We start from the raw sequence: 21,623 nt of genomic DNA on the forward strand, positions 1-21,623 counted from the left end.
TGAATGAGCTGTGTGAGAAGAATGCATGTCAGACGGACAGACGGACCCACCTCATCACAGCAGGAAATGGTGGGAAGGAGACGGGTGGACAAACAACAGGAATGAAAATTTAGATGAACCTTAGATCAGCCAATGCCAGGAAACATGCCTCTGAATATATTAAAATGCCTTTGGGAATTATCTGAAGGAGAGGTACCCTGAAGGTGGCAGAGTCTAAGAAATGCTGCTTGCTCTTGCCTGCTAGGTCTGTGTTCTCCTCTCTCCCTCCTGGGATCTCGCTGGTCAACGCAGGGGACAGGACTGGAATAGCCCACCAGAGCCATAGGGTCTAAGCCCTTGCTACTGCAGGCAACATGTCATGAAACCTTGTCTTAAAACAGTGTATTTATTAAAAGCATCCGTGTCTGCTCTAGCCTCTGTGTTGGCAGGATAAACAAACTCAACTCTTTCAGCCTCCTCTCACAAGTCAGGTCTCCACGGTCATCCTAGTGACCCCGCTCTGCACATCTCCTTCCTTGTGGGCATCTCTCTCCCAGACAGGTGGCAAATGTCCCACTCATCTGGCCATTGACCACGGTGTCATGGTCTGTCTGATGGATCTGTGGTTCTTCGGGTCTCAGCCCTGGCTGTCCTGCCCTCTTCTGCTTGTACATGGGTGTGCTGGGGATTCACAACCATGCAGCTTCCCCTTTGTGCATGGAGCATGTCTAACAGCCGAAGAGACCACCACGCAGGGTATGTCAAGATCCATATGGGAAACCCCAGAGTTATATGAAATCCTTAGAGCATGCAAGGCTGATTTTTCCGTGGGACAAGGCAGAGAGGGTGGGGAAGAAGGTGCTGAATTGCTACCAGTTGCCTCTAGCAATGGAAAACGTTTGACAGAGCATAAGCAATTATGGTATAATTCCTTCTCTTCCTGAATATATTCTGTTTTCTAATGCCTCCTGTCCTCGGGACAGTGAAGGACTGAGAAGAAAAAAGTAAAATGAATTTTGGGAGAGGCTAAAAGCAATGTGGTCAACTCCTGTGGCACTTTAAGATTCTTCTCTAAGCTCAACTTAGCCTTAGAGCCACTTAATCAAACTTATACTTTTCATTTCTAAAAGAATTTCTCTAGCATTTGCTTTTCTAGAAAAAAGAACTGGAGATGTTTACACTGCAGTCTCAAAGCTGGAATTCACAAGGCAAGTAAAAGCAACAGTATGGATCAAAATCTAAGAACCTTATTTTTAGCATAAAATAGTGATAGCATTTTTAGACGAAGCTGCTCCTTAAAGCTTGGGGGTTTACCCACACTGAGTAAAACTTAAACCGTCATGACTTTAATGGGAATAGGTCAAATAGATTTTCACTTTTTGATCAGTGTTTCATTCAGTCCTATGGAATGACTATCATTGCTAAAGAGAGACTTGTAGTGGAAAAATATACAAATACTCAAAATGTAAACCAAACTGCCTCCAAAGAAAAAGGGGCCCTGATTCAGGAGAGAACTTGCACTTGCTTCCAACCGCCCCAGCCCCGACTCAGCCCTGCACCTCTTCCCCTGCAGCCAACAGGGAGAGGGCAATGGCGTTGGCATGCCTGGGTTTCAGTCAAGGGTGGGCAATAATAAGTCCCGTAGACTCTAAAGCATATTAATAAATAAGTTTTGAGTGTTACACTGAACATTAGAAGAAACAAAGGTGGAAACAGAGTCAGGCCTCATGTTCATTTTAATGAATGACAGGAGGCAGCAGAGGCTGGAGAGGGTGTACCCAACCCAGCGTCCCTGACAACTCTCTCCTATTCACTGACACCAGGCAGTGCCCACAGAGTCTCTTGTCTCTTGCTAGTGGCAATGGACCTAGCTGAAGAACAAGGGCCTGGGGGTGGTATTGAGGTCATGCAATTAATTTCTGTGCTAAAGAACCAGAATACCTTCTTTGAGATTCCATAAAACCAATTTTCATACAACCTGAGACTTACAGAAGCAGCTCCCTGAGCAGCAGAACGGCATTTAACAGTCTCTGCCCTGTGCATTTACCAGTGTCTAATACGAACTGAATTTACTTCTTGTAGAAACTTAGGACCTTGAAACTTCTGCCTGTTTCTCCAATTCAGCTGAAATCAGCCAATGCCTTCCCCAGTGTTGGGTGTGGGGGATAGACGGGGCGAGACAGCATGATCACATACGTCTTGCATTCCTCGGATGACAGCCAAGGGGGAGAGGCAGCTCAGAGAGCTGGTAGGGGTGTATAACCAGATTAGATAACTGGCTTCCCGCTGCTGAGAGAGGGAGAGACAGCGCTGCTTTCAGCGCTCCTGCTCCATTACAAATAAGTGATGTCATGACTTCAAAAAAAATATCACCTACTATCCTGTTCTGCTTCCCCCAGAGATTGCTGAAATGGCTTGCTAAGAAGGAATTAAGATGTGATAGAGATGGAGATGAAAGAGGAAGAGAAAAAGCAAGAAGGCAAACTCTTCGTTCAGTTTAAACAAACTACAGAGCACCCTGGAAGAATGGCAAAAAATCAGCACGATGAGAAAAAATAGGGCAGTTGCTTTTTCCCAATGTGGTTTTTCAAGAGTATTTAACATTTGGATATTTCCTTTCACTGCTTTCTGCCATTCAAAATTTTTTGTTATAAGTAAAAGCTTTTCAGATCAAAAGTGTTTTTGCCAATAAAATATAAAAGAAATTCCTAAGGCAAACCGTATTTCTGGCTGAGTAAATAATGTGTGGTTATCTGAAGCAGGATCAAATGGAAAACCGAAAAACTAACTGAATTTACCAAGCAGACCAAGTGGCTCAAGAGGTGCCCAAGAGTCAAACCTTCATCTGAAGCAGTTTATTCAGAACAGAACAGCCAGGTTAGGGCTTGTGCACCATGGCACAGTCTGTGTGCTGTTCACGGGACAGTTATAGTAGCCAAGACTGGTGAGCAGCCAACTCAAAGAGAAAGTTTTGGACCAGGAAAGGTTTTTTCCCCATAAGGATACTGTGGAAAAACATTTTTTTTTTCAGATTGAGAGGGTCTGTGTTCAGCCTCAGGGGACTCATTCCACAACAGTTTAGGCTCCTGGATTGTGTTCGAGGAAGAGGATGAAAAAGCAAGGAAGGCTCCAGATCATCAGGGTAGAAGCAATGAATGAAAATTAAATATCAAGAAATACTGATCAAGAATGGATGGGCAAAAAAATGAAGGGGACAAAAAGCCAGAATTTGAAGAAAGAAGTGCCCCCTCTTGGCCTCAACGATATGCAGGGGGGCCTGAGGTCAGATTCGAGGACTGCCCGTGACAATGCAGCTTCTGTGTTTCCCTTGACAGACAGCCATGCAGCTGGGGAAAGTGATCGTCCCTTCTGCTTTCGAGGTCTGGGGAAGTCAAGAGCAGTTCCCTGATCACTATATGGAGGCTTGGCTGCCTGATCTGAGGGGCAGGAAGGGGGCAAAGGGAAGCAGCCAGGACCCTTGTTCATTGTTCTTCAACTCTCCTTCCCACTGTGTGCTTCATTCCTTTGGGCAACGCTGCAGTCACTATGCTGAGTGTTTAAAGAAGGCTGCAAGAGGCCTGGCAACGGTCCTCACCAGCAGTGTCACACCAGCCTTATGGTCTCTGCTTGGCGCAATTTGGTGTCTTGTCTCAAACATGGACATTCAGCCTAAGGATATGGACCTGTTGGAGCAGGTCCAGAGGAGGGCCACAAAGATGATCAGAGGGGTGGAGCACCTCTCCTGTGAAGACAGGCTGAGAGAGTTGGGGTTGTTCAGCCTGGAGAAGAGAAGGGTCCGGGGAGACCATATAGCGGCCTTCCAGTACCTAAAGGAGGCTTACAGGAAAGGTGAGGAGGGACTCTATCAGGGAATGCAGTGATAGGATGAGGAGTAACAGTTTTAAACTGAAAGGGTAGATTTAGATTAGATACCAGGAAAAAAAATTTCAATATGCGGGTGGTGAGACCCTGGAGCAGGGTGCCCAGAGAAGTTGTGGATGCCCCATCCCTGGAAGTGTTCAAGACCAGGTTGGATGGGGCTTTGAGCAACCTGGTCCAGTGAAAGGTGTCCCTGCCCATGGCAGGGTGGTTGGAAACAGATGATCTTTAATGTCCCTTCCAACCCAAACCATTCTATGATTCCATGATTCTATGTGAAGGATTTCAAGAGACAGACTGGGAAAGTCTCCTTGAAAGAATCCTTGGGGAAAAGCAATAAGCATTTAGTGATAGTGACGATTACGAGGGTCATTACTGAGTTTAACTCATGAAGGATCAAGAGTCCGCTTCTGCCCTTCTCCACTCACCAATCATTTGTAGATAGTTCCTTTGTAAAGACCTCAAGTGCAATAACATTTGAGGAGAAGGACTATGAGGGGAAAGGCAGAGACTGGAGGTTTAGGAAAGAATTACCATGTCTTTTTGAAGAGTATCAGGTCTAGTTTTGAAGCTGACCCTGCTTTGAGTGGTGAAGCTGGTTGGATCAGAGCTTTGAAGGGCAAATCTGAATAATTATTTGATTCCATGGTTCTATGTGAGAAGTGTGATTATTATTTTTTTTCTATTATTTTTTAGGACATTTACTGAGGCAGCCAGCAAAATAAGGACTTTGATAAGAAAGTGCGAGTGAGAATTGTTTTGCTAATACCACCTAGTACTGACAAGTGTGATACCAATAAAAAGAGGAAAATGAAGTGTTCATGGTATCATATTTGAGAAAAAATGACTTGCTAACTTTTCTGTTCCAGACACAACCTTTGATCAGAACATGTATGCTCCTGTATAGTCCTAAGTAACTGAACAGCACCCCTTTGAAAAGAGAAGGAACACCTTATCAAGGGCAATGGGTTCTTAGAAAGTCTTCAAAACCACTGCATTAATGATTCTATACACACATGCACACACATGCGTGTACACAACACACACACATACGAGGTAGAATCAACAGCTTTATAAAGACAGAAGGTATCAGGTCATTCAAACTACATTAACCAGCTTGCTTTATCCATCCAAGCACTTTTATAGCCCTAGTTAGTACAAAACAAGCATATGATCCCTTCAGGATCACCAGCTCATCTCTACATCTCTCTCTTATGCCCGCTTTCAAGTTTGGTGCCTGCAGATGATTATTAATAATCATTACTGCTTTGACAACAGCATCCAAAGTCTCAGCCAATTCTGGGACTTCATTTTTACAGACACTGCACCAACACAGAGAGGAGGGGACAGACCCCAGCACGAAGATTTTTCAACTGAAATGGATGGCTGGTGCCAAGGCTGACAGAGAAACAGAATTTGTCCAACGCCCTGCAGAGCACATCAAAAACCAGGCCATAAGCCTCCTTACTGTTCTTGTGGACTTTCAACAGCTAAAAAGATTTTGCCATATGTAGTTATTTTGCATACTTGAATCAAAGGCTTTAGACTTAAATCAGGGTAATTCAGAAGACCTGTATAGCTTACATGTGGAACATAACATCACCAAGATGTACTGTGGCACACTGGCTTTGCACCTTTTCAGGCATATATATGGAGCTGTGAGGCAATTTCAATTCTTCCAATGGAAGAAATTACAATCTCATCACCAAAACAAAAAATTTCATTTTAAGGTGAAATAACGACTGATAACTGCAAAGGTAGGGAGGACAAAGGGACGGCCCAATAAAATATTTTCATTTATAGCGTCCACAGTTCTATAAAATAGACATGTCTTAAAATTCCTTGTTAGTTCCTTTCTTCAAGAGATGAAATATCCACAGAATATCTGTCATTAAAACCTCAGCCCTGTCCTCAAACATTTCTTAGAGCCAAATTCAGTTGTCACTGACCTGTTCCACTCGGATATCAAATTCTCCATTCACCTTCTTCCCCTGGAAATATTTGGCCCTGCGAAAGAGATGGGAGAGACAAACATAGTTAAAGAAAGCTTTTGGCTTTCATTACATACTGTTTTGCTTCTGCATTTCCCTTTTTGCTGAAGAATTTCTATCCGGGTCACAGCATGTTTTCTTAATTCCTACCTTCTTTCAGCTTTCTGTTCTCCAGGAGAAACCTGCCAAGCCAGATGAAAACCACATTGGAAAGTTCCTTTAAGGCTTGTGACTTTTTCATTTTATTTTCAAACTGAAAACCAAATGCTCTCCTAATCTTTTCCAGAGCAACAACTCTAATCAATGATTCCTTGCTATATCTCATTTAATACTCAACCTTTATTCTGTAAAAGGAGGAGAGCAACATCTGGCATGGCATTGGAAACTTCTGATGTTGAGCAAGGGTCTTTATCATCACAGCTGCAGTACTTACAAAGCCTACTCTCTAGCTCTCTCACCCTAGAGGTGCTTTTTGATTCTGTTTGTCTTTCTGCTACTGGTTTAGAGAAACAGTATCTGCATCTACAGTGTCACTAATGAAGGATTTCTTCTCCTGATCTGAGAAACTGTGTTTCCTTTGGAGTTGAACAGCCTCATGAGAAGGACATAGATCTTCCATCACCTCTGCTCCTACCTGTCTACGTTATGCAAGCAAGAAAGCACTTCCAGAAGGATCAGTTGTTTATGACTGAGGAAGGCTAACAGTAGTGTTGGAGAAGTAAACATAGGAAAAGGGCAGGCAGTTTTAGCTTTTTTATTCATATTTGTGTATAATGCCCCTTATATTGATTGGTCAGCAGGGAATTTGCCAATATAATTTCCCCTGTGAATATTTCTCCCAATTTTTCACCTCGCCAAACCAGCTTGATAGAAGAAAATATGAATTTATTCTCAGACCTCCCCCCTAAAACTTCAGGTTCCAAAAAGCTCTTCTATTTGGAAAGCATTGAAAACACAGTTAAGCCCTGCAAGAGCTGTTTCCAGAGACAAAGTAACTCTCTGCGTTCTGTTTCCAATTGGCAAAGAGAGGACAGAATAAAGAAGCAAAGGAAAACGAGGGGAAGCCGGCTTTGCTCCCTATTTTACAGTATTAGCAAAAAAAGAAGCTGGCTCACATTTTTACTATGTGTCTATTCGTTCCAATAAAAAGCAGGAGAGACAGTAGGAAGGCAATTTTCCCCATGGCTGAAACACACCAGTTTTCAGCTGAATGCTCCCCTCCCCCAGAAATGTGAAAAGTAAGTTAAAAAGTTGTTTTGTTTTGTCATTCTGGCTCAAAACCAAGCCAAAAGTTTTCATTTTATTAGAAAAAGACATAAAAAAATGTCAAAAGTTTTCCGCACTGCTCTGACGAGGGTATCTGAAAGCTGTATCATGCTTCCCCCTTCCCAGGCAGCCCATCCATCAGCATGGTGCTAGTAAGACCTCCGCACAGATGTCAGTGAGGGACGGTGTAGCAGCCAGGTGTGACCAAGACCAAGCGGCTCGAACAATCCCTGTCCAGTATAAAAAGCAGAGCTGTGGCCCTTTTTCCCTCCCTTTTTTGAATTTATGACTGTTGCATGAAAAAAAAAAAGCAACTCAAGAAACAAGCTGAGACATCACACTTCTAACAATAAACAGGAACACTAAAATGCACTTAATAATTCCATCGTATTTCTGGAGGCATGGCTGCAGAAAGTCTGGCAATATTCCTCGCTCCTAAACATTGGGGATACTGCTGGAACCAGTGACTTCTCAAAAACTGGAATAAGCTTTAAGTGGGCCCACAGGAACTGGTCTGAAATTTGAGGCGCACTATTCATTGGTACAAGCTTGTTTTTATTCCCAGCATGCTCATAATGAATGCTCCTTACCCACATTTACGAAACACACTTCCTCCCTCTATGGCCTCTCCTCTTTGACGACCAGCTGGTTGCAAACTCCTTGGTGCTGCTTTGCTTCAGCTTGTAATGAAGTGTGATTAACCTCAGTCTTCAGCCCAGTACAGATGGAGCAAAGAGGCTTCCACTGCCTAGTCCAGGAAATTAGCCTTCACATGGTTAACAAATCCCGTCTCCCATCTCTACAGTACTGGCTCTGCTCATGGATAGTCACACAGAGGGTACATCCAGCATGAGGAGTCACTCGAGTAGAGCAAAGGACCTCAACTTAGACACTGCGTGACCTCTCCTTATCCCTCTTTCCACACAAGTTGTCTTATCCCGTGTCTCAGATAACTCTCTTTTAACAGCACAATACATCACTTTCTTTCAAAGACAGTCCCCCAGGAGGGTTAACCTGCTCCGAGTGTCCCTGAAGACTACAGGTGCTAAGCAATTTGCAGCCAAATATTTTGGCCAGCCCATCATTTTGACACAGTCCAGGGTAAGAATGAAACACTTCTTACTGAAACATCCCTGAAATGGATGGAGTGATGTTTTCAATTTGCACCTGGGGTTTTGGAGCCCCTGGGTAGTAGGGCCTATCATGTTGAAATGAAAAATGGCTTTAGCTTCACCCTGGAGCCCCTGAGACTTCAGTCATTGCTGATGCTGTGGAAACATCATGTTGCCTTCGTTGCAAGAGGAAGAGTCTTTTGGTCAGTACTGCGCAATGTATGAAACGGCTTCTGGTCTGTACAGTGGACATGAGATGGAGGAAAGGAACACTCTGGTCTGGTGGGGATGCAGGAGAAAGATAGATGGATGTTTCTGGCAGGTAAGACCATGCAAGAGTGGATGGTCTCTGCCCCAAAACCACCTGTGCAAGACTCGTCCAGACCTCTGCCTAGGAAGTGACATGCTGCAGGGTTATCTAGGCAGCTTGTCGTGCAGCAGGGGAGCGTCACCCAGAAGACCAATCAAAAGCCATTCTGAGGAGCCTCAGAAGTGTCCCCATTCACCTCCAGCACAGCCAGCAGCCAGTGATGAGAGGAGCAGCTTATCGCCTTGGAAGGGGGGCTGTCTGGCATCCCCCATCTTGGGACACCGGGCAAGGCACTGGCCAAGCAAACCCACCCCCTCTCTGGGGCAGCCTGCAGCATTGACCACCACTCGGCTGGTCATGCCTTTATTTTAAAGCGTGTCAGATGTTCAACCTGCCAGAACACAGCGTTATAATTTGGCTAGGCAGGGTGTAGATGGGGTGGTGCGGTTGCTGTGATCTCAGTAAATCAGCATGTAAACATGTTTTGACTGAAGAAAACTGCAGGGCCATGCTCGAGAGCAGTTCCTGGGTGGGATTTACAGTGGTAGGAAACACATTTAAATGTGACTGCACCAGCTGGGAGGGAGGAAGCACCATAATAAACAGCCACAGGTTTGCCCTGGCTTCCAGGGAGGAAGTTTGCCTTGAACCCCTCTCTCTTTGTGATGAAGAAGCCACATGCTCTGGAAAAGGACATATTTTCTGGGTGCAAGGCCATCAGAGAAACATAACTTCTGCTTTCTGCCTCAGCCCTGACATGATTACAGGGCCACAAGAAACCTGATGCCTCTTCTTATGAAGTAATTTGGAAAGAATAAAAGCTTATTTTCCAGAGCTGCCATGAAACAGTTCTAGTCTGCCTCAGTGACTGTGGTTGGAGGAAACATATACACAATTTTCTGTCAGATATGGAGTGTATCCTTAATAGGAGCAGGTAAAAATAAATTATCAATTCACCTCCAATAACCTAAATAAGAGCTGATTCACAGAAAGTTAATGCATAACATTAGTGCATGCCCATAGTTGTTTGCAAAGCATCTGTCTGAGCAAGGGATGCCAACACTGATCCAAGACTGCAAACATACCTGTAAGACACTCAAATACCGGAGTTTATCCCTCTGGTGTCACCGACAGCTGGGACAGCTTGTGCTGCACCTATGCGAGGGCTGCCCAAATCACTGTGCTCCCCTGCACCTTCGTACTAACATCTGTAGTCTGCAAACGCAAGGATTCAGTCCTCACGGGCCGCCAAGTCCCCCGTCAAAGCCTGGTGTGTCACCAGGCCCAGGGGAGGTAGAGCTGGGCCAGTGGGCTACAGGTACAGGAGCTGGGGCCAGCCTGCACCGCTGTGCTGCTCCTGAGTCGTGGGGAAACGCGGCACAAGGGAAGCAACTCCCACGTGTGGAGTAGGGGCTTCCAGGATCAGCAGCAAAGGGCCAACACTCACAAGCTACTTCTGTTAGGAGCCCAGAGATCACCTTGTAATTTTTCTCTGAACAATAAATAACTGGTTACTTCTGCCTTGTTCTCTTTCTGCTTTGAAACAGACAGGTGCAATGAGTGCTCAACCTGTCAGCCAGCACACACGCTCAGCACAGGAATTCGGGAGAAGCTATTTGTGCAGAGCTTCTGCTGTCTCTCCTGGAGTTATTTCTTCTCTCTTCTTTTTCTCTGCTTTTTTTTCTCTCTGTGCAAAGAAGCATATCCAAGCTGCTTCAGAGGACTGCTTCAGTGTCTTCCTATGGATCTATGGGAAACATGAGGGATGCAGCTGGGGACTGCACAACTTCTGCCAGGCTGAACAATGCTCTGCACAGGTGAGGAACAGGAAAAAATGCCCAGGTACCAAGCACCAGCTAGAGAAAGTGCCCAAGGAGCTCTTTCCCCAGGTACAATGCCACTAGACAGCAGCCCATGCAAGCAAAGGTGCAGAACACCGGCCTCAGCATCGAGAAGGGAGTATCCAGGAAGGACAAGAGATTTGAAGGGATCCTGATGGCCTGGAGGAGGAATGAGGTGATTCAAAGCTTAAAGCTGTTCCTGCCAGTCCGTTAGCTGAGTGAGCAGAGGTTATGACAAGTTATGCAGCTTTGAAGACAGGCTGGTGTTTTCTGTCAAATTCATGGGACTTCTTCAGGGTATCCTGTAAAATAGTGCCTGTGTGAAACAATTTTCTAGGATAGGAAGAGATCAAAGAAATATAGCTGAGATCTTCCTGTGAGGCAGCTCAGTGTAGCTGAGGTAGCAAAGCCATTGCAGTTGCTGGTAGTATGTCTTGGAGTAACTGGGAAGCCATCCTTGAGACAGATAAGCTTGAGCCCAAATGCCCTGTGATGTGAATGAACCCAGGCACTTTTTGTGGCATCACTGTTGAACAGAGGCCTTGAGCTACACACTCAGGTGGAGGCTTGTACCTTCACCCCAGAAATGGGGTCGGCATCACTGAGAGCGTGCCAAAGAAGGGCACTGGGATATTGTAATAGCAAATTCTTCCACATTCTCTGACTGAGCTTGTGCCTCTGGAGCAAGACACAACAAGCAAAAAAAAGCCAAGCCACAATTTGGATGGAGACCACTTCTCACCCAGAGCGGGAAGCAGCCTTTCCCACCCTGCGGAGGGACCGGAGCAAAACATGCTGAGGAGAGGGAAAACGTGCAGGAGTCTTGGGGAGAGGTGGGCAAGGGAGTGGGTGGAAGAAAGAGGGAGACAAATGGTGAAGAAGAGACATGGGTAAATAAACCAAAAGGGACCCACGGGTAAATTCTGGAGTTATCTGAATTATTTCCCTGGAATCACATTACAAATATTTCTCTCAAGCCCCTCGGGAAAATAAGGCGTGTAATTCCTTTTTGGATCAGCCTGGAAAAGGCGAGGCTGAAGCCCCCTGGACTGGGTGTGGGGGGAACTAGGGGAGGGAGGGGAGGGGGTTAGCCACTGTACGAAATCCCCGTGTCAAAGGGCCTGGGGGCCCAAGTGATGCACAAGGCACTCACTGTATGTCCGCATTGTCTCCTTCATAAAAAGGGCTGGGACTGGGAAAAAGGAGGCAGTTTCCAGGATACTGGCCAGCAGCCGCTGGAATGCCCCGACCCCCTCAGCCCCTACACGCTATAAAGGCAGTGGGGAGGGGAGGGGTGAGGAGAGATGCATTTGTGCCCTTTTTTCTTCAGGGGTGAACACAAGGAAGGTTTTCCTTTCAGGGGCCAGCCCTCAATCCCTTCACTGCCTCTCCCCGGTTTAGTAATTCACAGCTGCAAATAGTAAGGACTTTTGAGATGGTCAAGTCCTGACTGCCCAGGGCACAGGGAAGAGAAAAATCGTTCCACAAATGCCGGGGTTTGCAACCTACTGGAACTTTTGTCCACATCCACTTTGGCCCAGAGACCTTTATGCACTGTCCATCTCTGGGATGGATTCGTTGGTATTTAATATTTATTCTGTAGGAGTACCTTGGGCCAGGGATGGGGGGTATCAGGATGCTAAATGTGGTGGATAAGCATGATGGATGTGTGCTTCCATACCTCGGAAAACAAGGTCTGAACTAAAGGTTAAATGGAACACAGGCAAGTGCAGAAAGAAGGAAAGGGTACCTGCACTGTACAGACAGACAGGGAGGAACCAAGAGATACACCTAAGTTTTGGGTTGAGTCAAAAGGTAGCCCTGAATACACTGACAGCCAGGAGCTCCACAAAAGTTTGGGAAAAAACTGGGTTGCGGCATTGCTGCGCTCAGTCTCGTGCCTCCCTGGAGAGAGATCATCTTGCTCTCAGTGCTGTCACCACCTGGCTTGCTGTAGCCACCGAACGAGAACCATCTCAGCTGTGCTGAAGGTAGGTCCTCGGTGTCCGAGGTCGGGCCGTGGGAACAGACCGCCTTTGTTGCCTTCTGGGAAGAACTACAAGACCCAGCCCACTCTGGTTACTGGAAAACAACCCCCAAGGCATTATTAGTTATGGGATCACACCAAGGAAAGAAATGCCTCTGCTGGAGAGGTTTGTATTGGGCTGTGATTGTGGTATGGGTTTTCTTTTTTTTTTTTGGATAAAGGAAGTCCTCATGGTGAGGTCCTTGATGAGGTCTGAGGTCCCACCCTACAGGGCTGGAAGGATTTTCTTGGCTTGAACGCACACAGAAAGGGAAGCTTTAGGGCAGGAAGGGAGAAGGGTTTTTTTAATCTTCTTTTGTGAGTCCTCCCTTTCTCTCAGGGAACCAAAAGCCTGTTTTCGGGGGAGACCTGGGTTGGCAAGCCACCAGCACTTTAACGATTGCAGACACAACCATTCAGGCCTCTCTTTCTATTCAAGGAACTACAGAGTTCCATACAATACCGGCCTCCCAGCATCTTCCTGTGCCACCTCCTGCTCCTGAAATGGGCGTAATCAAAGCCACCCCCCTCAAGAGAAGAAGCACTAGTTAGTGCAGTGCTATTGCTTTTGGGCACGGCTTTTTGTGCTTCTCTGAGCTGTCAGGGTAGAAAGGACACTTTGCTGTAGGTCTGATCCCCATCCCCCTCCAAGGCTCCACCGTGGCCGCATTCCTCCTGGCCACAAAGACCCGGGGGTGGGGGGGTGGCAGTGGAGGTGGGGGGCTGCTTTAAGTACAACATGAGGCAGCGATTTTATTTTGCGCATTATCAAAATAGTACGTTGCTGGAACTCTTCTACATGGCTAAATCTAGACGGTATGGCCTGGAGCTGTTTTCAAGGGGTATCATTTTGTTGAGGATTGGACAACACTTTATTCCAGCCCACTTCTGCCCTCCTTGAACCTGAGGAGCAGGGGAACCAGGCTAACTTGAACCAACACTGGTTGCTGGCTTTCAAGCAGAAGAAATCTGGCTCACAAACCTTGAGAAATACATCTGAGGGTTTCTGTTATTTATTTATTTTTTTAATATGTACGGAACTAGGCAGGACATTCTGAGGTTAAATTCTATGCATTTATAGCAACTCTGGTAAAGCAATTAAGGTCCCAGATTTGACTTGCATTAGCATATTTATAACCTGGTGGGGAATGTTTTCCATATTCCTTGTGTCTATTTTTGTAATGATACTAACCCTTTACGTTTCTGTATCACCTTTCATTCAGGAGGACTAGATCCCAAGTTGCTTTACATATGCAGGACAAAAATACAGGCAAGACATGATGGTGATATACCTAAAACAGATTGGAAAGCGACGTGATAAATGCAATTTATTGACTATCTTTGACAGCCTTACCTCCTTTTCACCCCTATGCCTGTATGCTGGGGAATACAGAAGCTCTTCATGCTGCTTCCAAGCGTGCGCACACACACAAATTTAACAGAAATTTGCCTCCTCTTTCCCTAAAATTCCTTTCTGCCCTCAAGTCACGCTTGGCATGAATTATAGGAACAGAAATATTCAGCCCCAGGCAGGCATGGCTAAGTGATGAAAATGTAAGTTTTTTAGCCAAATTTTAGTTGTCAGTTTTTTTCAAATTATAGCCGCATGGTTGCACAGAACTTGTAAAACCTTAAAAGATCAACCCTGTATAATAAAAGCTAATTCATAATCATTTATTGTCAGTTACCACCATGTTCGATGATTCGTATCAGGAAATATAGACAAAACTTCACAATTTAACCTGCAAATTCCTGAGATGAAACTTGAAGTATCAGTGCTGAGAAATAATAAGAAAGATAAATGAAGTCCAAAGCCAAAAGCTAGTCCAAAACTTCCCATTATATTTGAGTTAGGTACAGAAATATTTTTCTTCATGGGAGCCTTTGTATATCACCTTCAGCCTACTGAAAGCATGAAATGACTCATGACACCCATTGAATATTTTTGAAAAGGAATTCCTTGCAAAAAAATTAGGATTTAGGAAGTCCCATGTTACTAAAATTCAGTATTAGACTGTTATTATTCGACCAGTTATATTTTTGGACAAATAACATATTTAAGGTTCCATATTGTCATGTACTATCAGAAGTAAAAATAGTTTTATTTTAATAAAAAAGGGTTGATAATTTCCTCTGAACAGTATAAAACAGTAATCCTGTCAGGTCAGTCCATAATTAGACCTGAATCATGACATTATTGTTATACAAAGAACCATTTCAGATGTATTAAGAGGATTTCATTCAGCATTAATCACAGTTTTTCTCTTACTTTGTCTTTAAATTTTTGGAGACAGTATGTTCAGGCAGATTTAGCTGTAAAGTAAAGGGGAAAATGACAACGCAATTTTGCCTCTCCTAAAATATCTTCTGTGGCTTTTTTTTCTGTGAAACATGGTACAATCCTCATGTGTAGAACCGCCGCACATAGGGCACATGTATTTTGTGCAAGGCAGCACGTAACACTGTTAGCACTTGAAATGGCCTGAAATTTGGACAAAACACACCAATGGCTTTGAAAAGTGCTATGACATATTTCGCAAATGCAACCAAGATATCTAACAAACGCAACAAGAACAACTTTGTTATGCTGTCTGGTCCAAAAAGCAATGCTTTTAGCATACGTTGTTTAATAGGAGCCTTAGATGTGCTTGATCGCTTCCCAAATAAGCTGTTTAAACATGAAGCATTAGGCTAGAAAGCTGAGCACTTTCGCAGAGGACGGGGGTTAACAATTCACAGTACCAAATCCCACTTGATCTGCTGAGAAATTCAATCCAGCAAGAGCATGATTTTACTTAACAGCGCGTCGGGCGAGGAAGTTGCCAGAGGTGGGACGTTTTCCTCCTGGCTGAGGTTGGGCTGCCGGAGCTGGCCCATCTGCCATTACATGGAGTCCTGCCATTCCCCTATCTCATGGTCCCGCTCCCTTTTGCTGTGTGTTTGCACGTGCATGTGTGCATGTATTCATGTCTGAACTCCTTTTTTTTCTTTTCTGGAAGCTGATGGAGGTGAGTTGTGGATACATTTTTGGAAGTGTCCCAAGCCACAGATACTCCTGTCCCACAAGAAGGTGCCTCATTCTCCAGGTGGAGGCTACCTGGCTGAGATATGTACCATGAGGTATTTAAAAGACGGGTAGACGTGGTGCTGAGGGACATGGTTTAGTGGTGGTTTTGGCAGTGTTAGGTTAATGGTTGGACTCAATGATCTTAAAGGTCCCTTCCAACCTAGATGATTCTATGATTCTATTAATGACTAAAGAGAAGCAGAGTTTTTCCCTACCATGCCAATGCATTCACTGCTGTGGGTGCCTCTGAGGGCTGCCTGTCAAAGCCAAGAGCACGAGGGAGCCGTACAGGTAGTATTTTCCTCTCATGCTCATCCTGCCTGTGTCAGATTCACTGTTGTGCTTCCTTGCAATGCGCTAGAGCCGGGTCTTGGAGAAGGATGGAAAAATTGTCAAAACATTGCCACTTTAACAGAAAGTTGGGTGAGTTCCCTTGATTTTAATAGAACATACCTTTCTTCTACTGCTGCTAATGCAGAAAGCATCTGATCAGATTCTGTGAGGCTCACACTATTTTTATAGTGCTTTGGAATAAACCAGAGCGTATTGCACATAAAGAGTAGTAAGGATCTTACGGAGGAAGACAGGCCATGGATTCCCAAGGATGCGCTTCGCTTCATCCAGGCCTCTGAGAGAAGTTGAGTGCTATATTGTGTCATCAGAGACACAGTAGCTCCTTAAAAATAGAAAGGATTGCCATTTGTCACTTTAAAGTGCACTTGCCTAGTTGGATTGTTAGAGCATTTCATCATGCACTTGTGCAACACCTCGCCATAATCCACAATTGCAGCTCTTTGCCTCTGCTGTAATACAAACAGTGATGATAAATTAATGTCTGGCTTGGCAATATTGCTACAGTCTCCAATTATGAGAAAGTGTTTTCACGTAGAGAAGCGAAATCAAATGGCAGATTCCACTGTCTCTCACCCTTCCTGTCTGCGAACAAGCTAGTCCTTGTTGTGAACCCCATGTAACTTGCTGTGGGGGAGGAGGCATTGTGAAAGCCCCCCGCCCTTAAAATAAAGGTAGTGCTTCAGTACTTATTTCTTGGGGATCTTTTCTAGTAGAGTTAACTATTTCAAAAGGAGAAGGAAAGGGTTTCTTGAAAACCGAATACAAAGGTTTCACGTGTAGCAAGAACCAGAGCGGGCAGAGGTGAAATGCGTTGTAAACATGGTGCTTCTACCAAACCCAAAATCACCAGCACAGAAGTAACAATACGTTGTTGTTCACTCTCCAAAGTCTGGGACTGTTTCCGTACATGACGCAGAGAGGACAGCCAGAATCCCCGGATAACCAGCTTTTTCAGCTGTGCTCTCACAAGGCAAACATTGGTGCCCTTGCCCTGGTCAGCTTGAGCTCACATAACACCCTGGCTGAGACCAGGAAGACGACTGGCATTGCTCAGAAGTACCTTACCAAGAATAAACATCCAAGGAGCCATGGAGCCACTGCTCTCCAGTGCTGCTCTCAAGGGCTCATTGAGTTTCCTGGAGACATGAAAATCAACTGCCAAGTAGCGCTCCTGGCCTACCAGAGTGGTTGCATTTGTACGCTCCCTCAGAAAGGACCACATGCTACCTTTAGGCTGGGGAAGTTTTAGGCATGTGTTTCCGGCCATGCTACAAAGAGCCATGGAAACCTGTGGCAGGCAAGGGTTAGCAATGTTGCTTCCTTAGTTTTCCTATCATACATATGTCAGGATATGGTCATGAATGCATACACTAATTTTGTTCAGTGCCCTCACAACCTGAGAGAGACTGAAGGCAGGGAGCCTTTGCAAGCAGCATTATTTGATATCTGCAAGCTTGTGGATAGGGGCAGCGAAGGGGAAAGGGGTCCCCTATCATGTGTAGAAACTGCTAAGTTATAGACAGCAGAAGGATAGCCAAGACAGCAGGATGCATGGAGTGCTTACACACGAGTGGAGGAGTGAAGACAGCACAGGCAGCCATACCTCCTCTTTATATCTCCCAGCTGCTGCTCCTTGGGCAAGCTCAGCTCACAGACCATGAAGTCTGCACGACAGAACAGCAGCTGGGAGATATAAAGGCAAGGATTTGATTGCAGCGTGTATTTTAAAACATGAAAACACTGCAACGGAGTCCAACCCCTCCTTGTCCTTTCCCCTGCCCAGACTACCTTCAAAACCATTAATCTCAAGGAAAAACTAGATTGGCCTTTGAGATAGGGCTTTCCTCTCTGATTACAGTGTTTGGACTAAGCAGTGCCGGCTGAGCCCCAGATGCTAGGCTGTGCATTAGAGGCACTCCCATCCCCAGCTGGAGGATGCTATGTTAAGGGACTGCCACCTGGCAGTATCTTCATGGAACTGCAAAAACGCTAAACAGAGATGGAGGTTGGTGAGCATCAGCCTGCTGGGAGACCTCCAGGTGCACCCAGGAAGGAGAGATCAGGGTTGAGCCAGACCGGTGTTGCCAACTGAACTATCTGGCGTTAAGAGGCTGCTATGGTGATAAAAGACAATAGGCCAGTGAAACATTTGATATGATGACCACCTTATCACGGTCTTTCCCACTCAGTTAAAAAGTTGTTTTTCCTTTAGAGGAAAATCCCACTGTTTTCCCTCTCTTACTTCAAGTCGGCTGAAGAAGCCTGACCTAGTTGTACTCAGTCATCGCCCCTTTTTAGCTAAGAGATGAGCTCTTGTTTTGTGAAGATACACCCAGGGAGGCAGGTCACACCTTGTTCCCACTCTCCTGGGAAAACAGAGAAGACCAAAGGTGACAACTTTACTGAAGAGTGGTGTGGGATTAAAAGGACAATAAAATAATATCCCCTAGACAAGACCTGGTACCCCAGATTCTTTAATTTTGAAATTCTCAATACAGTCCCCTTGCCTGTGCTACCCTCCCCTTTTTTCTGTGTTGTGACAAGCTAGCAGACAAAACAATGAGCATCTTCTGAATAGATGTTCTGGATTTTCTCCTAAATAAGTCTCTCGGCCAGCTTGCCTAAAGCTTTCTAAACTGGCCGACTTTGAAAGGGAGCACGCAGCAAGCAGTAAGTCATTTCTCTAACATTTCAGAAGACTTCAGTTGTCCTGCCCTTTGGAAAGTGTCCTCTGCTCACAGCAAACAAACTTCCAAACTTTTATTTGTAAACAGAGACCTGCATGAACAAGACAAATCTGAGGCTTAGCTGAGCCCGAGAGCCCTTTGCCAATAGCCGCTATGCTTAGCAGGTGAAGGGCCCTTGACCAGCAAATGGACTCCAGTCCAATTGGTAGTAGTAGTAATCTTGGGTTAGCTTTTCATAATTTATATATAAATTTGCATCCAGAGAAAAGCTCAAGAGAGATTGATAGCTGGAGAGATTGAGTCCCTTTTCATTTTTAGAGCCAGCACAAACAGGTCCTGAATCACACCGCTAACACACCTTCAGCTGTGGCCTCTTAGGGCCATTGCTAGATGTGAGAGCTCAGCTAAGCCTGCTAAGCCAAGAATGCCTTACATGTGCTCATATATTGAGGCTATTAAGAAATTTGCCGATGAGTAACAAATTAATGTTTTTTTCAAAGAAGATATGAGAAAAGCCTACTCTGCCATTTATGCATATCACTGTTCAAACATCAATGCGGAGCTAGAATTGGTGACCTAGATGTAAAAGTATCTATGTATCCCCCTGCAGATGCCCTGTGCTTCCCAGATCCCTCTCATCCCCCAAACTTTGTAGAGCTGAATTTATGAGGAAGGACCATGACGACTTACCAGTCTGTGTGCGCATCATCGATCACCAGGAGGATCTTGGGTTTCTGGGCCACAGGTGGTGTGGGGCTGGCCGAGTGATCAATTAGTCCTGCAGCCGCTTGCGTGGTTTGCTTCATGGCACTGGAGATGGAGCTGAAGATGCTGGTGCCAGTAGAGGAAGAGTGTGAGGGCTGCAGTGGCTGCGGATGCTTTCTCTCCGTGGCAGGAGAAACCGGGGAGCTCGTGGAGTTGTCAGGGCGCTGCAAGTCCATCATGTAGCCATTGGGCAAATTTGCCACGAAACTACTGTCTGAGAGACGCCTCCGGAGGAAATTCATTGTTGCAGCGTTGTGTGGAAACCTTCTCAGCACGAGAGAGGCTGAACAATGGTGTCACCAGTCCTGGGTAACGCTTCTGTGTGCGTGTAGTTTTTCAGCTATATTTTCCTTCTCTTCTGTGGGAAGAAGAGTCAAAGACATATGTGTGAGATACATACTGCGAGTCTGAGATAAGAAAAAATCTTTTGGCCTTTTAAATGGGTACCTTAATCAACGATGAGAGGAAAAAGGACTATTGGTTTCTATGCAGTATGCTACACTGGTAAATCTAAACAGGACAAAGTATGTTTCATGGCTCTCATCCCAAAACATTTTCCGGTCAGGGCAGACCAGCTTGCACTAGCTTAGGGGCTAACAATTCTATACTTGTTCACTGTGGAGAAAGAAAAATTTTTCTGACTGTAAATGTTAACTTTCAAAAGAGAGACAGCTTATTTCTGGTATTTTTTTTGTGTTAGAAATCACATATGCTTGTTACAGAATAACCAACAAATGATCTAGTAGGATAAAAAGTTTTATCATCTTTGTCAGGTTTGTAAGTAAGGCTCTGAATTTAAGGAACAAATGTCCTAAATTCAGATAGCATGTAGAAAATAAATAGTAAAAAATCCCCATACATATCTTGATCAAATTCAGTGGCAGCTTCAAACTACTCGTTTCTGGCCCTGCTGCTCTCTGCCCTCAAAATAAGACTTTCAGCCAGGTGCATGCTGGTGGTTGCTAGACACAGCAGACTACCTGATTTTACAATTTCGCTTGTAGGATTTTTGCAGGTACTCAAAACTAGAAGCTTGTCTGTCTAATCTTCACATACTTTTTTTTTTTCTTGCTGTTATTGGTTTTTTTTATTTTGTTTTCTTTTAAGAAGAAAGGTCTCTTACTTTGCTCATCTTTTCCAGTGAGAAAATGAACACTGTGAAATGTAACTAGCTGGTACTTCTCCCTTTACCATAATGTGAAGACTGTTTTTACCCAGGACATTAAGTTTTTCAACAACTAAATAACGTCACAGAGTTAGTAGTTTCTTTAAAAATGTTTTTTTCACTTATAGGAACAGCCCAGAAATGAGATTTCCACAGGAATTTCCCAAGACCTTTTATCTGCTGAGACAGCCTTTGAGTCTTGACCAGAGGCTGGTTGGTGAGATTTGGGGGGAACATTTAGAAACATTGCTGGTAAAACATAAGTGTTTTTCAGACAGACATACCTACAGCAACAAAAGTTAGAGTTATCCCAAACGTCAAATGAGATGAGTCACATGAATTCCTGGTATCATCGTTAAATCATCCCCCAACCCCTTCAAGTCTTTTTGAATGAGCCCCTTAAAAAAGCTGGAGCTCCTTGCCTTCACCTGCCTGGGTTTGCCTTCCTTAGTGCTCACGCTCTTGTCCCAGTCTCTGATTGCCTCCTGATGGCAGAAAACTGTCTTTTCCCAGCTGGTCCAAGACAGCTTGGCGTCTGCAAATCTCCCTCCTGGAGCGGCGGCTGAGAGCTCATGGAGCAACCAAACAGCTTTCTTAAAATAAGCTGTCCTTTATTTTCACCTATAGGGATTTACAAAGCTTTAGAGACAAAGGATTCAGACCTGTCTGTGTCCATACCTCTCTTAGCCCCCAGAGCCTTTAGGGAGGCTTGGATAGCCTGCGTGGAGTAGGCAAGCTACAAAGAGCCACTTGGCACGTGTACCCCAAATCTCGTCATCCATCACCACCCTGACCTTGTGGGCACAGGATCCATCTGGAGCAGAGGGCTCCCTGCTGAAGCCGATGACATTGGCTTATTAGAGCAATTTTTCTTTTGATTTCTCAGCCCTGGCAATACAAGTCCTCTGACTTTGCTGGAGCCTGGAGTTAGTCTTTTCCCAGGGAATAGCTCAAGAAATCTTTAATGACTTCCTGCCACATTTACAGTCAATAACATATCTCGAGGCATTGTGCTGACTTACCACCCCGTCCTGGTGTGCCCGGTGACTGCACAACATCAGCAAACGCAGGCACTGGTGAGCGCTCCGGTAGCACTGACTGTTTAATCAGCAATTGTTCCAAAAAGCAGGTAACATATAGCATGAACGAACTATGAGCTACCTGCTCACCTCATCTATCCA

The 21,623-nt window shown here is 45.0% G+C and overlaps 1 protein-coding gene across 1 annotated transcript in view; it reads right to left on the reverse strand.

The window, feature by feature from the left end:
• SYN3 (synapsin III) overlaps nt 1-21,623 on the reverse strand; it is a 198,974-nt gene that overhangs the window by 162,087 nt on the left and 15,264 nt on the right. Inside the window, exons 2-3 of the mRNA XM_054207635.1 lie at nt 19,203-19,635; nt 5,808-5,865 (exon numbers count right to left, since the gene is read on the reverse strand). Coding sequence (XP_054063610.1) covers nt 5,808-5,865; nt 19,203-19,519 — 375 coding nt within the window. The 5' untranslated portion in view covers nt 19,520-19,635. The remainder of the gene's footprint in view (nt 1-5,807; nt 5,866-19,202; nt 19,636-21,623) is intronic.

Source organism: Rissa tridactyla, chromosome 1, assembly GCF_028500815.1.
Source record: "Rissa tridactyla isolate bRisTri1 chromosome 1, bRisTri1.patW.cur.20221130, whole genome shotgun sequence".
Taxonomy (NCBI): domain Eukaryota; kingdom Metazoa; phylum Chordata; class Aves; order Charadriiformes; family Laridae; genus Rissa; species Rissa tridactyla.